This window comes from Coffea eugenioides, chromosome 10 (genome assembly GCF_003713205.1).
Source record: "Coffea eugenioides isolate CCC68of chromosome 10, Ceug_1.0, whole genome shotgun sequence".
NCBI classification, from domain to species: Eukaryota; Viridiplantae; Streptophyta; class Magnoliopsida; order Gentianales; family Rubiaceae; genus Coffea; species Coffea eugenioides.
Genome location: NC_040044.1, coordinates 315,631 through 329,630, shown reverse-complemented (window position 1 = coordinate 329,630; position 14,000 = coordinate 315,631). Strand labels below are relative to the sequence as shown.

Below are 14,000 nucleotides of genomic sequence, written 5' to 3'. Positions count from 1 at the left end.
GATTTGGTCGATTCGAACTCGACTCGTGCTTGATATTGATCGGACCTGATTTAAATTTTGACCAAATTAACTCGTGAGCGGCTTGATTCATTTGCAAATCGACAATATTCATACAATTCGGACAATATCTATACAATTTTATTCTATAAAGATTGAATTTTTTTAATTGCAAGATGTGAGATTTGAACCCTAACCTTGAGCCTAAGGGGCTCTTGCCAACTTGCCCAAAATATGTTGGTTCTAAAATGCCATTTCGGGGGCTCAATCGAACCGTTAGCCGGCAGTGGGCGCATCCCCCACTCCAATACTGGGTATTCTGTGCCACTTACTACCATTTGTACAACGGAAACCGAACCCTTTTCGTATCGTTTGTAACCTCTTCAGTAGCCTTCTCTGTCACTTCAATGGCCTATTGATCCATGCTACTTTGCTGATCTCCCCGAACCCTAGAACTGCAAATCAAGAAAATGCGTCACATTTACATAAGTTTTTAGCATCTGGGTTAGGACTTAAATCTCAGAAAGCCCGTCAGACTCTCTGGTTCAGTTGATGATGAAAGAAGAGATGGAGTGAGAGATGCAAAGCGTTTTAAGTACTTTTGAAACAAAATCTGATTCGGAGATTTAAGTTTGTCACAAGTTTTTTTTAATTATTTTTAAATTTTTTTTAATGTTGAAGGGTGAATGCTGGTGATTGACATCCTTTGACTTGGGTCCTGATCATGGCTAGGCGTCATGGCTGGCAACTTCCTGCTCACACGTTTCAGGTAGGCTCTCTAACAACTCTTCTGGCTTTTGATTGAAGTGAGAAATTTGGAAAAAAAATATGTAGTCTTGGGGTAAGCTGTGGGAAATAGAGGGAGCTTTTGACTCATTTCTCTCTATTTTAAACCTGTTTGACTCTTTGAGATCGTGCAATGTAGGCTTTTTTGTCACAACATTATCGTTCTGCTTCTTCCTACTGTTTTTGTTTCAGTTTATTGCTCAACAAATGTGAAATCATGATGCCATTGCTTTGTTTATTCTTTTCTGTAAAATCTTCGGTGGTTTTTTTTTTTTTTGGGGTGGGGAGGGAAGCTTGTATTCACGAATTCTCTCCTTCTTCTACAAAATTGTGTAGCACAATATTCCTGTGTTCTCTCTTTTACACTTTTATCAATTTTCCTTAACAACTTCACTAATTTTATCTTGCTTTTTTCGAAGAGTTTTAGGGGTGAAATGCAATTTAGTGTCTTTTTTTTTTTAACAATTTATCCCAGGCAAGATTTAATATTAAGCTGTCATAAGTTAACATTACTTCCATGAATACTTCTCTGAGTAGAATCCTGATATTTTCTGGACTTGGTTAGAGCATAGGAACAAAACCTGCTAGATAACTAGTATAAGGACAGTCTTGAAAACGATGAAGTCAGGAAACTTTAATAATAAAAAATCTCATCTAGATGGATTAGAAAGCGAGTTTATAGAGCTGCACATATTCAATTTTAGATCATCATTTCCTAGTCCTTAGCCCTCTCGTGCTTTACTGGGGTTGTGGTCGTGAAGAATTGTGTACTTCTGTAAGGTTTTAGCATTGGCTCATCTTAGTCTTAGGTAATTGGCTCTTAATATTCCTTCATACCTTTTGTCCCAGTAATATGTCCTTGTTTATCTTTTTTCTTGAGCTTATTCAGAAAATTAAATAGCTTTTTGTCCATTACATATCCTGCCACTGTTACCTTAAAGACATAATATGAACCTAAGGCTACTCTTTGGTGCGTGGTTCTGCATACATTCTTTGAAGTTTCACAAGCACCACTTTCTCTCATTTCAGATTTTGTAAAGAATAGTTCTGCACTTCAATTTTGACAGTGAGTTTAGTAATAGCTTTCAATCCTCTTATAGTCCTTATAACTATATGAGTTCATAATTTTAATTTTGTTGTTAAGCTGCTACATGGTTCCATATTATTGCTTCCCCAAAGCACCATAATTAGGCTCAAATCGAGCATTCTCACCAGCAATATTCCTCTTTTTAGGTGGTGGCAATAACTGTTTTCTTCCTGCTATCTGTTGCTTTCTATGCCTTTTTTGCTCCCTTTCTTGGGAAGGACATCTATGAATACATAGCCATTGGTATTTATTCCTTTCTGGTGAGTGCAACAGGGGCCTCTTCTTCTTCTATCTTTGAGATAATGAGATCTCTCTCTCTCTCTCTCTCTCCAGTTGTTGCTTTCTTATTTTTGTTATTATCCTTTCAGGCTCTCTGTGTGTTTATACTTTATGTTAGATGCACAGCCATTGATCCTGCTGATCCTGGCATTCTCATCGAACCTGACAAGACATTGACTCATAGGTCACAGAACAACTCAGAGTTCCCCGGTAAGTTTTTTTATTGCCATTTAATCATCCGATCATTAAACCAAAAAACAAGTATGGTGTCTGATTTAGTGGTCAGTCGGACGCATGAAAAATGCTGGGATATGAGCTGATAGAATTTCATCCAGCAGTCTCCTATTGAGTCATAAGATGTGTAAATTATCAGAAATCTCTCACTTAATCAGCATTAAGTGTAGGAAAAGTCGAGTTTTAAATGCATTGTCAGCAGTTGTGTTAAGTCTACCTTTCATGTCCTCGTATCCTCCAAGAAGCATGGGTGGTAACTGTAGCTTTTGATAGTTTACTGGTGTCTGATGATGTAATTATCATATATAGAGGAGCCAAGCAAGGTAGGATTGAACAATGAAGGAAAATCCGAACAACATAGCTCAGGTTGCTGTTCGACAGTTGGAGGGCTCTTTTGTGGTTTTCTCGTGAAGGCCGATTGCCGGAAAGATGAAGACCATTTACAGGAGCAAAATGGAGAGGAAGAGGCTTTGTTCTGCACATTGTGCAATGCTGAGGTATAAAAGTGCATATCATGTGCAAGGCTCTTAAAGATCATTGTAGATGTATTTACATACATATGAAAATTGGGAACATAGAAAGCAGTTAGAGGAATTTTATCTCAGCTGCTACTTTTTAAGAGAATTACATCATAATCGAGGAATTTCTACAGTTTTTACTCTTTGCATCCTCATCTTATCTTTTGCCTTCTAAAGTGGGAACTCATATGTACTGGAACCAGATCATTCAGGAGAGTTTTTCTTTTTGCAGGTTCAAAAATTCAGTAAACATTGCCGGAGTTGTGACAAATGTGTTGATGGATTTGATCATCATTGCCGGGTTGGTTTAAAGTTGGAGTTTATCATATTATTAGAATACATATTCTCATTTTGTTGACTGACATATTGAGGAATTACAATTTCCCATCTATTGCTGAGAAGAGGCTGATTGTAAAAGATGATGTGTTTGGAGCGATCCAAGGATCAGTCATTAAAGAAATATATGACCTGTCGGGTTGATATCTGATATTTTACCGCTTCAAACCCAGGATTCTTCCTCATTACCTACTAACTTTAATTGTTTTTTTCGTTGTGCACCTTTTTTGTGTATGCAGAATTCTCTGCTACACTTAAATGCATTTTCTTTCTGTCTGTATGATAAATTTAACTTTGATTCAATGCTGTGATTTATGCAGTGGTTAAATAATTGTGTGGGAAGGAAAAATTATATCACTTTTGTGTGCCTAATGGCAGCAAGCCTTGTCTGGGTAAGCTCTTATATTGTTTCTTTGCTTTTCAAGTTTTCTGTTATTTTCCTCACAGCTCTGGCTTGTTATGACTATCTCTTGTTCCTAACCCTTCCTTCTTGAGAGAGTTTTTTGGGGTCAGCTTGCTTTTGAGTGTGCGGTGGGCATTATGGTCCTTGTTCGTTGCTTTGCTGATAGAAAGGCTACAGAACATCAGATAACAGATAGACTTGGAGATGGATTCTCTCGACCCCCATTTGCCACTGTGGTGGTATATCTCTTTGTACTTCAAATACAGTACCTATATTAATTGTCAAATGTTAAGCTGATTGTTGTGTATGTGTTGGATTTGCATGATCTACCTTGCTACTGTATTTGCAAACAGTTCAATGCTAATGAAAGAGGGAGACTTTCCATTAAATACTTCATGTACTAATTTCTTCAGCAGTACCAAACTGTCGGGAATAGTGTGTGCATTATTCTTGTGAACTAAGTTTGTGATTGTCTAGTTTGCATCTAGGATTCAGCAAATAGGTTTTGCCGTGTTATAAGCCACCTCCATACAATTTTATGAGAGATTTTGGTTCTCTAAGTGCCTTTTCTTTTTGCTTTTCTTGTTTTACAGGCACTCTGCACAGCTGTTTCTTTTCTTGCAACTGTGCCTCTGGGTGAACTGTTCTTTTTCCACATAATTTTGATTAGAAAGGTTAGTCTCTCTCCCTCTTACTCTCTCTCTCTTTCTCTCTGATAACATTATTTAGTGAAACCATAACCTTTTCTACAGGGTATTACAACATACGAGTATGTTGTTGCTATGAGGACCCAGAGTGAACCTCCTGGACCCTCTATCGACGGAGAAGAACAGCAGAGCCTGCCATCATCGCCAACAAGTTCTGCTGTGACTGCAATTAGTGGTAGAAGTTCTCTTGGAAAGGGCTTGCAGTATAAAGGTGCTTGGTGCACTCCTCCTAGAATCTTTATGGACCATCAGGTGCTGATGCTTCTCTTATTCTACATTCTTAACAGACATTTATGTGCATGACTGTGATGACTGTGGGATGCAGCGAAGCATATGCTTTAATAAGTTTATTATCCTTAACGATTTGGTAAAGCTATTTGGTCAAGTGATTGCTACCATTGTGAATGTCTTACACCATATGCAGTGAAGCATATTCTTTAATAAGTTTATTATCCTTAAAGATTTGGCAAAGCTATTTGGTCAAGTGATTGCTACCATTGTGAATGTCGTACACCACATTGCTACGTCCTTTTCTTTTTCCCAAACTAATGGCATCTTGAATTCTTCTGGACTTGATGAAGTTGGCATTCAGTGGTGGTCATCAAATCGACTTGTGGATTCGATGAAATCCTCATTTTTGGCGTTAGTGTTCATGGTCTTACCTATTACTAGATCAGAGTTGCAACTTCCTTTCCAATCTACTAGAAAAAGAAAACATTATCTGCTAAATGCATTTCATTTGTCTTCTTTCGGAATGTCAAAGTCTAGCAAGGCTATGAAAGTGCATTGAGATGCTTCCATTCCTGGTGTCTCATATACAGGATGAGATTATCCCTCATCTAGAGCCAGGACGCTTACCATCCACAGTTGATCCAGATGCATTACAAGCTGATAAGGGGAAAAAGGTAGCGCAGCGTCCAGTCCGAATTAGTGCATGGAAACTTGCAAAACTAGATTCTAACGAGGCAATTAAAGCTGGTGCCAAGGCTAGAGCTTCTTCATCTGTTCTTCGTCCAGTGAGTTCTAGACATCATCAGCATGATGGTGATCATTTGTCGAGTACAAATATGAGCGGTAAAAGCAGTCCAACCAGTACGAACCAGGGATTTTATGAAAGGAATGCTCGGGCAGGAACATCAAGGTTATCTTCCACGAAGAGCTCATATCCACCAAGTCTTGCAAGCAGAGAAGATATTGAAACATGTGGTCACAGCATTAGTAATTTAAGCAGTCCTCTTGCGGCAAATCTCACTGCTTCCCCACAGGGGCTGGAATCTTCGAACAGAGGCCACTTCAACCCAATATATCAGTCCTCTGCAGAACAATCACCTTGGTCGGTGAAAGCCGGTGATGGGAATGGGAATGAGGCTGGTGTAGGAGATGATCTGAACCAGAACCTTGCGAGGAAAAACAATCCTGGAGTTACGGAAAACCCCAAGTCGTCAGTGTATTGGGATCAGGAAGCTGGGCGGTTTGTGTCTGCAGCGACAAGAAACACTGGTTCTTGTTCCTCCCAGGTTTCTGGAGCTGAGCTCACGTACACGGGCCAATCCATTTTCTTTGGTGGCCCATTGGTGAGCGAGCAGCTAGGTAGAGGAGGGACGAGAAGCGGCGGCGGATTGGCAGCTGGACCGCAACAAAGCTCGGGATCAAGTTTGTATCAGCAGGGTAGAACACAGCGGGGAGGTCAGCTTCCTGTGTTCGTTCCGAGCGATTCGCAGCAAAACCAATTTTCTTCTAGGTTTCAATGAGGTTTAGGAAACAAGATACTGATTTATTTCGATTCGTAAAATATATATAGAAATAGATCTCCAGTTCAGTTATCATTGTTGTTTTTTTCTTCCATTACATGTTGTTAAGAAGGAACACACGTCAAAATCAGAGAGATAAAAAGATTGATGGCGGAGTCCGCGATTGACGAAATGTAATTGGTAGTACAACTACAAGGAGTCGATCTACATTGATGGTGGTGGTGCGGTGGCTGAGTGGTCAACTTTTTGGGGTTAATTTTATTGGATTGGACTAATCAATTTTTCTAGTCCGGGAAACCTTGAGCGTGAGACAGAGAGAGTTTGGTAAGATCCTGAAAATCGCACAAAAATAGGCAAAGGGAGGGAATTGTGGTTGAATGGTTGTGATCTATCTTCTTCCTTTCTTCTTTTCTTTATTATTGTTGCAAGTATATATGAATATAATCCCTACTAACACTCTGCGTTAGTAAGATTTCACTTAGGACCCCTCCGATCATCATCATCATCATCAGGAAGGAGGGAGAGAGAGAGAGAAAGACAGAGCAATACTTCTTTTTTTACGTGGGGAAAAGAAAAAAAAAGACGAAAAATCCTGTCTAAGGAACCCATACTTCTTTTTTAGGACGAACTTTAAAAAAAAAAAAAAAAAAGAGTCCCGACATAACTTGTACTACTTCACAGCTATAGTATTAGTAGCAACATACTCCCTCCGTCCCACTTTAATAGTTCTATTTTCCTTTTTCGTCTATTCTAAATTATAGTCCACTTTTCAATTGAAAAATGTAGTTGCCTTTTAATTTCTCTAAAATATCCTTATTCAATGTAAGTTATTATTACTATAACCTACCTTATTTAATATAGATGGTTAGTATTGAATATAATCTACCCCATTTAATGCATTTAAATTTTCCAAAACATATTGATATATGAAAAGCCAATTTTATTTAATGAAGGGTATTTTAGAAAAATAGCAATTTAAATTTATTTTTCTTAAACCGTGTGAAAAAAAATTAAAACTATCAATGGGACAGCGGGAGTATATAAAATATTCTCCTTCGTTTCCGTCCGTACAATCCGGTTCAGTACCGTTACCATTCCACAAACGCCACCGGACCGGCATCTCCTGTTCTGGAGCCATTTCCAATTTTGTCAATACCATTATTCTAAAAATCCCCGACAAAAAGAAAAAAAAAAAAACAGAGAAAGAAAGGAAATCAATGGTTCCTTTCATCAAAGAATTTCCATAACTCTCTTGAATTAGTTTGCATGTGTTGTGGGTTTACCATTACTCTACCAACAAATGAGCTTTGATCTGTCTTCCATAAAAACATCGTACTAGTACCATATCATTATCATATATACTCAAGGTGTGGCCCCCTTAACAGAAAATGGCGGGAGATCGTGCAGGAAGGACTCTGGAGAAGACACCCACCTGGGCAGTTGCATTGGTCTCTGCTGTCATCGTTGTTGTCTCCATATTGTTGGAGAAAGCGCTTCATGGAATCGGGAAGGTGCTTCTACGATTTCTTCTTGTTAAATATATATATATGTATCTTTTTTTTTTTTTTTTACGTCTTCTTCGTGTTCTTTTCGGCTTTCCGTTCCTCGTTTAAACCGAGCGTTATGATCTTTCGCACAAAAAATGTTGTTCCCTTGGCAGAAATACATCGGAACGAGGACTATGGGGTTCTTATTTTGTAGATGGATTTAATAAACAATCCTCGTGCTTTTCATGCATAATTTTTTTTTGGTGGTGCGGATCTCTTAGGTGCAATTTAGTTAATGTACGAAGGGTCGTTAATTAGAGGTTCGGGTACATGAACAATTGCAGGCCCTTTCCAGTTTTAATCACTTTTATAGCGATTAGAGGAGCGTGATCCATTTTAGTTTCCAATCTTTGGATGCATCCATGACTGAGTAACAAATAATGTCTTTCGTCTTAATTGATACTACTATTTCTTTGTACCAAAAACAGAGTCCTCCGCAAACTTTGGAAGGACTGGATTGTGCTACATTAATGCTCTCTTAGTCCTGTCATGATTAGATAGCCATTGGAAAAGCATTTGTTTGAATATTGAGCTGTCATACGGGAAATGGTTGGTTGAGAAATATACACAGCCATCGAGTCCTTTCTATATTTGAAACCAGAAAACACTTCATCTTCTTCCTGGTTTCTACTGTGCTACTTTAACGTATATTTCATGTCAACTTAGATGCATGGCAATGCTTTTGAACCTCCTACTTTCTGATCTTTTCAGACTTTCCAAAGGAAGCGCAAGGAAGCTCTGAATGAAGCTCTAGAGAAAATTAAAGCCGGTAAGGGCTTTTTAACAGTACTTTTGGGGTAACAAGAGGAAGGTTTCTCAACTTACTTTTCCAATGGTCTATTCGTATCTCATCTCTCTCTTTCTGTTTTTTTTATCCTTTCAGAGCTTATGGTTCTGGGATTTATTTCCTTAATTCTGACTTTTGGTCAGAACTACATATCCAAAATCTGTATTCCTCTAAAGGTTGCAGAAACTATGTTACCATGTTCCCATAAAGATCCAGAGGTTGAGGGAGAACATCATAGAAGGCTCCTATGGAATGACCATAGGTTTTTGGCAGCAGACTCTCCAGCAACCGCATGCAAAAGTGTAAGAATCCTCTGTCTACTGATGATCAAATTTAGAACAATACAGTACACGGTTTGCTGCAGATAATAATAATAACTGACAATGTAGGGTGCTTAAATTACTTTATCAGCAGAAAATCTGAAACTCTGAATTGGAGGGCTCAGGGTAAATTTTGGTGCAATCGGGGAAAAAAGTATTAATGTTGATGCACTTTGACAAGGAGTCCACCTTCATATGTTTGACATATTAAGATCACCCAATATATCTCTACGATGGACTGTAATTTGAATAATATCATTCCTTTTATTCACGTGCTACACAGAAATTCAACTTGGTGTGGATCCAACTTCCTGCTTTCCAAATTTGAGGAAGTAACAACGGGATTGGATCATGGAATTATAGTTACTTGAGAATGTTTACATATATTCAGGTAGAATCATCCTAGGGGTAAGATGGGAATCTTGTTTCGCCGCATAGTGTTACGGTTTGCAGTTTTTAAGTTAACTGCTACTCCACTGTCTCTCTGTCTCTTAAGGCATTACAGATGTGTTTCTGAAAAGGATTATCTGAACAGAAATGCAATGTCACATAGGATTAGAATTCCTAATAGTATATGGCTTGGCAAAGACTTTTAGAGCTAATCTCTTAGAAAGCTTCACTGAGACCACAATATTTCAAGGATGCTATCCTCAAGTTGGGGAACACTGCTTAGCATGGCTTCCATTAAGATGCATGCCATTTGAAAGACAGAGACACAAGGAAAGAAGAATCTATTAAAAGGATCCATTTGAAGACGACGTAGGAGTTGTATGATACATTTCCAGTACCAAAAAACCGAAGTGTCACAGTGGTACTGGATTCTATTATCAAAATTGCACAGTGCACATTGCCCAGATTGAATTGTCATGAGTTCGGTACCATCCAGATGTTTTCAGTTAACTTGCTATAGTAGGAAGCTCATGGAAGAGCAAAATACACAACTCACGGTTTTTCTGGTGAGAATATACTTAGTTGAGCATAACATATGTATTTGAGAGTCCCCTTTTACTTAGCTGAGCATAACATCTGTATTTACCAAAGAAGCATCTTCTATCAGTCTCCAGGTACAAGTGTAAGTAATGGTAAGATTTTCATCTGCATTTAAATTACCAATTCTCAGACTTACACATCCGTAGATGTTGAACATTTCATAAGAGCATCCATTGTGTACCGACTATGGATTTTCTCTCTTTGGCGCTAAAACAGAAGAGATTTTTCATGACAGGAATATGTACCTGTTATATCTGTCAATGGGTTGCACCAGCTACATATCTTCATATTTTTCTTGGCCGTATTCCATGTAATTTTTGGTGCCATGACGATGACCCTTGGAAGATTGCAGGTGGGATTTCTTTAAAGTCTTTTTGTCATGTGGTATGGTCTTCTTAACATTGGCACAAACAGTAGCACACGAGTAGGAGAAGAATTAGGAGATGTCCTGAGATTAATTTGACCTGCTTTGGTCAGCAGAAGTTCTCCCTTATCATACGCTTGAGTTTCCAATGTAGACCATCTTTTATTGCCCTGTGTCTTCATTGAATTTGATCTCTACTAAGTGGTTCGTATTATGCATAGACTCGTGGATGGAAGGAATGGGAACGGGAGGCAGTTCGTGAAACTGAAGCATCCAACGGTAGTGTCTGATGGTTACATTTTTATTTTTCGACGTCTTTTTTTCCCCCAAGTTACAGTGCGTCAATTGTCCCTGGATAATCTGAGACCCTAAGGATGGTAAGGTTAGTACTTTTGTTCTAAAACTGTCTGCTTCTTTTGTGTCCCTGTCTTGCAGATAATTCAAGATTCAGGCTTACACACGAGACATCATTTGTTAGAGACAATACTGGTTCCATGGCCAGAAACCCCATACTATTTTACCCTGTAAGAACAATTAATGTCATTTTATGGGTCGCTTCACTGTTTCCATTTTTCCAGGGTAGAAATAAATGACCCTAAAATGATGTTGCACTGTTTAGATAAAATTTCATGCTCATCGTAGTAGCGTTCTTCTTGATTGATCCTTTGAGTTCCATAACTCCAGTGATCCTTATTCTTTTGCCTTGTATTCTATGAACTTTAAGCGGAGGTTACTTTGAGCATCCGATCACATGCGAACTACAACTACTAGAAAATGGTAAAATCATTATTAGCAGAAAGAAAGACCATTGATTTTCCTAATAAATTGGTTTCTGGAAATGGCCAAACTTTTTATACCCTTAAAAATGGTGTAACTTCGCCTGCAAAATGCCTATTCGCAGTCAATAAATTCTCTTCATATTCCGTTTATGCCCTTATAGAAGAAAGAAGCACATTCACAAACTAAAAGAAATGGGATAATACATTGCCTACTCTATGTGGTTTAAACTTATGTCTGTATGTCTGACAAAGAATGGATGCAAGTGTGACTTGTCCTGGAACTGTTATTTACATAGAAGTTGTTCTAAAAGTTGGTATGATAACCCAAGGATTACTTAGATGAGGTCCTGATTCCATGCTTCTGCTGCTGCTACTCTCTCCAGATCTCTCTCTCTCTCTCTCATAATCCAACAAATGTATTATACTATACTAGTACGAAATGACAATAATATCATCTTGCTTTACTGACATCAGACAGTCTTTAAATTTCTTCTTTTTGGCTGAGAATTAGATTTCTGTGAATCAGAATAGAGTTCAAGTAGAAAACTCAATTTTACTCCATGCAAAATTGTCCACCGTTATATGTCTCCATTTTGGAAACACCATGTAGGAACAGCTTGTATCCTTTCTATTTGTCAACGGAAAGTATCGAGGCAGTTGTGTTGTTCAGTATGAAGGTCTGTTTATCTGAGTATGATCTTGTGTAGTCCAAGGGGAGGGGGAGCCGACGGGATTTTCCCGTCGGAGGACGCCACGATTAAGTGGCAAGGTGGGAGGCATGTCTTGGTGGTACCAGCAGCCCAAGAGGCTGTTGGCAGACTTGACGTAGTATATTTGATGCAGTTTCTGATTTACCATCTTCAAATGTCCTTACTTTGACCTGACTGTTAACAAGCTCAAGCCTTTCAGGTATGCTTTTACCGGCAATTTTTTAGGTCCGTTCGTAAAGCTGACTACATGACCATGCGCCATGGATTCATTTCGGTAAGGTTTCTTAAAATCCAGAATTTCTGAATTCTTGGATTTTCAGAAATATGCATAATAATACTCTTTATGCTGCTTTAGGTCCATTTGGCTCCAGGAAGTAAGTTTGACTTTCAAAAATACATCAGAAGGTCGTTAGAAGATGACTTCAAGATCGTTGTGGGAATCAGGTACCGCTTTTTTTATGTATTGTTAGAGCTACAGTATAAGGTTGAAATAAACATGTTGCTTTTGATATGAGCCACAAATAAGCCCCATCTGATTTTTTTTTTTTTAATTTTCCTTCTAGTCCAACATTATGGGCTTCAGCAGTGATCTATCTGCTACTCAATGTAGGCGGTGGGTTTTCCTTCCTTCCCCATTGTATACTCTTTGTCGATCCTATATATATATATTTGAGATGAGGTCTTAAAACTATGTGTGTGGATGCATCGTAAGGTGAAGGCCAACTCCATGTATATTACTTGTTTCAGGATCACAGATTATGATGTGGCTGTCTCTAATGCCCCTAGTGGTAAGAGTTTTATGCTTTGTTCTGGTGCTTTGTTCCGGTGCTTTGTTCCGGTGCTTACAAACAAAAAAAAAAAAAAAAAAAAAAGGTAAAGGAATACAGAAAAGGAACAGAGGTGGGAATAACTAACATAATTTGGTTAAAGACCATACTAGCAGTTGGCACGAAGCTGCAGGCAATTATAACACAGATGGCGGTTGAAATCCAAGAAAGACATGCTGTAGTCCAGGGCATACCCCTTGTTCAAGTCTCAGACAGACACTTTTGGTTCAGCAGACCTCATCTCATCCTACATCTTATCCATTTTACCCTCTTCCAGGTACAAAACATAATAATGTAATGATAAATTGGCCCTTTCTTTTTAACATAAGTTGGCTTTTTTCTGTCGGTACGTAGCATCTAATTATGGTTCGGTTGGGTTCTGTCTTTTATGTTGCAGAATGCCTTCGAGATAACATTCCTCATTTGGACGACGGTAATGAAAGTGGCTTCTACGTACTTTTTACGTTTACTGCAGTTGGAGGAATCAGGGGGTAGATAACAATAATGGTAGTTTTTTTTGTGTGTGTGTTGCAGTATGAATTTGGCATCCATTCGTGCTTTTACGAGGGCCTCGAACTTTCCATTCTGAGAGTTGTCATGGGGTAAGTAATACTATACTACTACTTAGCAGCAACAATGGACTGGAGTCTCTCTCTGATGTTTGCGTGGTTGACAAATTTTTTTTTTTTTATCATTAATAATAATAAGTTTCATGACTCAAATTCATAAGTAATATCATGTTGGAGCAGGGTAGCCGTCCAAGTATTGTGCAGCTACATCACACTTCCCCTCTACGCTCTCGTTACACAGGTCAGCTACGCTCTTGTAGTCTTCTTCTGATCCACTTTCGAACGATCAGGTGTGTTAAGTGAGTGAATGAGAGGTGCTTAATTTTTTTTTTTTTCTGATTCTTCTTCTCAGATGGGTTCGCATATTAAGAAATCCATATTCGACGAACAAACTAAAAAGGCGCTCACGAAATGGACTTTGAACGCCAAAAAGAAAAACAACGTCAAGCCCGGCACGCCTCAAAAGCAGAGATTGGGAGGGAGCCCCGTCGAATCACCCGAGAATTCCCCAAAACTTGCTGCAGGTCCATCGTCGACGTCGGGCTTGGAGATGAGTGGTTTGGAGTTGCGGAAGCCCCACGGGCAGCATAGCAGCGCGGCTAACATCACTGCCAGTGTGGACATTCCCGACCCTCCTCATACTCCTCCTCCCAACGATGTCGGTGATCTGCTCAGCGCCCCCTGATGTGATCACACACTCCAACCCCATTTTGATAGCCATACTTCCTAACCTCACTCTTTCTCTTCTTGTATATTACTCCATATTTGTGTATCACTGTTTATTTTGAGAGTGGATGAGGGGGCCTAGCCTAGCCTAGCCTAAAAAAAGGTCAAAAAGCCCTTCTTATTAGTTCTTACTTGCCGCTGCTGATGCTTTTTTTTTTTTTCTTTTCTTCTTTTGTTTGGGTGGAAGAGAGAACAAATGCACCTGTTCATAGCATAATACCAACCCCAGCTGGCCAGCTCAGCTCGTTAGAGTTTTCTTCTTTCTTTTTCAGCGTCTTCTTAA

General features: G+C 38.9%; 2 protein-coding genes across 4 annotated transcripts; both read left to right on the top strand.

Moving 5' to 3' along the window:
* Window positions 1-284: 284 nt before the first annotated feature.
* Window positions 285-6,170, top strand: LOC113749871 (protein S-acyltransferase 21). Of its 3 annotated transcripts, none has more exons than XM_027293744.1 (11): window positions 285-569; window positions 679-766; window positions 2,017-2,130; window positions 2,239-2,359; window positions 2,693-2,880; window positions 3,134-3,202; window positions 3,558-3,629; window positions 3,751-3,879; window positions 4,234-4,314; window positions 4,393-4,599; window positions 5,169-6,170. In XM_027293744.1, the coding sequence occupies exons 2-11, from the start codon at window positions 722-724 to the stop codon at window positions 6,096-6,098; spliced, it is 1,956 nt and encodes a 651-aa protein (XP_027149545.1). In that variant the 5' UTR covers window positions 285-569; window positions 679-721; the 3' UTR covers window positions 6,099-6,170. The 3 variants fall into 3 exon arrangements, with proteins under 3 accessions (XP_027149545.1, XP_027149544.1, XP_027149543.1); XM_027293743.1 differs by having other exon boundaries at window positions 285-592; XM_027293742.1 differs by having other exon boundaries at window positions 285-766.
* A 1,316-nt stretch (window positions 6,171-7,486) lies between these two features.
* Window positions 7,487-13,676, top strand: LOC113749160 (MLO-like protein 9). The gene is made up of 15 exons (XM_027292832.1): window positions 7,487-7,609; window positions 8,357-8,414; window positions 8,529-8,734; window positions 9,978-10,094; window positions 10,328-10,385; window positions 10,542-10,630; window positions 11,795-11,869; window positions 11,951-12,039; window positions 12,159-12,208; window positions 12,343-12,383; window positions 12,526-12,699; window positions 12,820-12,855; window positions 12,957-13,024; window positions 13,172-13,232; window positions 13,344-13,676. Exons 1-15 carry the CDS (start codon window positions 7,487-7,489, stop codon window positions 13,674-13,676), a joined length of 1,578 nt encoding a protein of 525 aa, XP_027148633.1.
* Window positions 13,677-14,000: the final 324 nt, after the last annotated feature.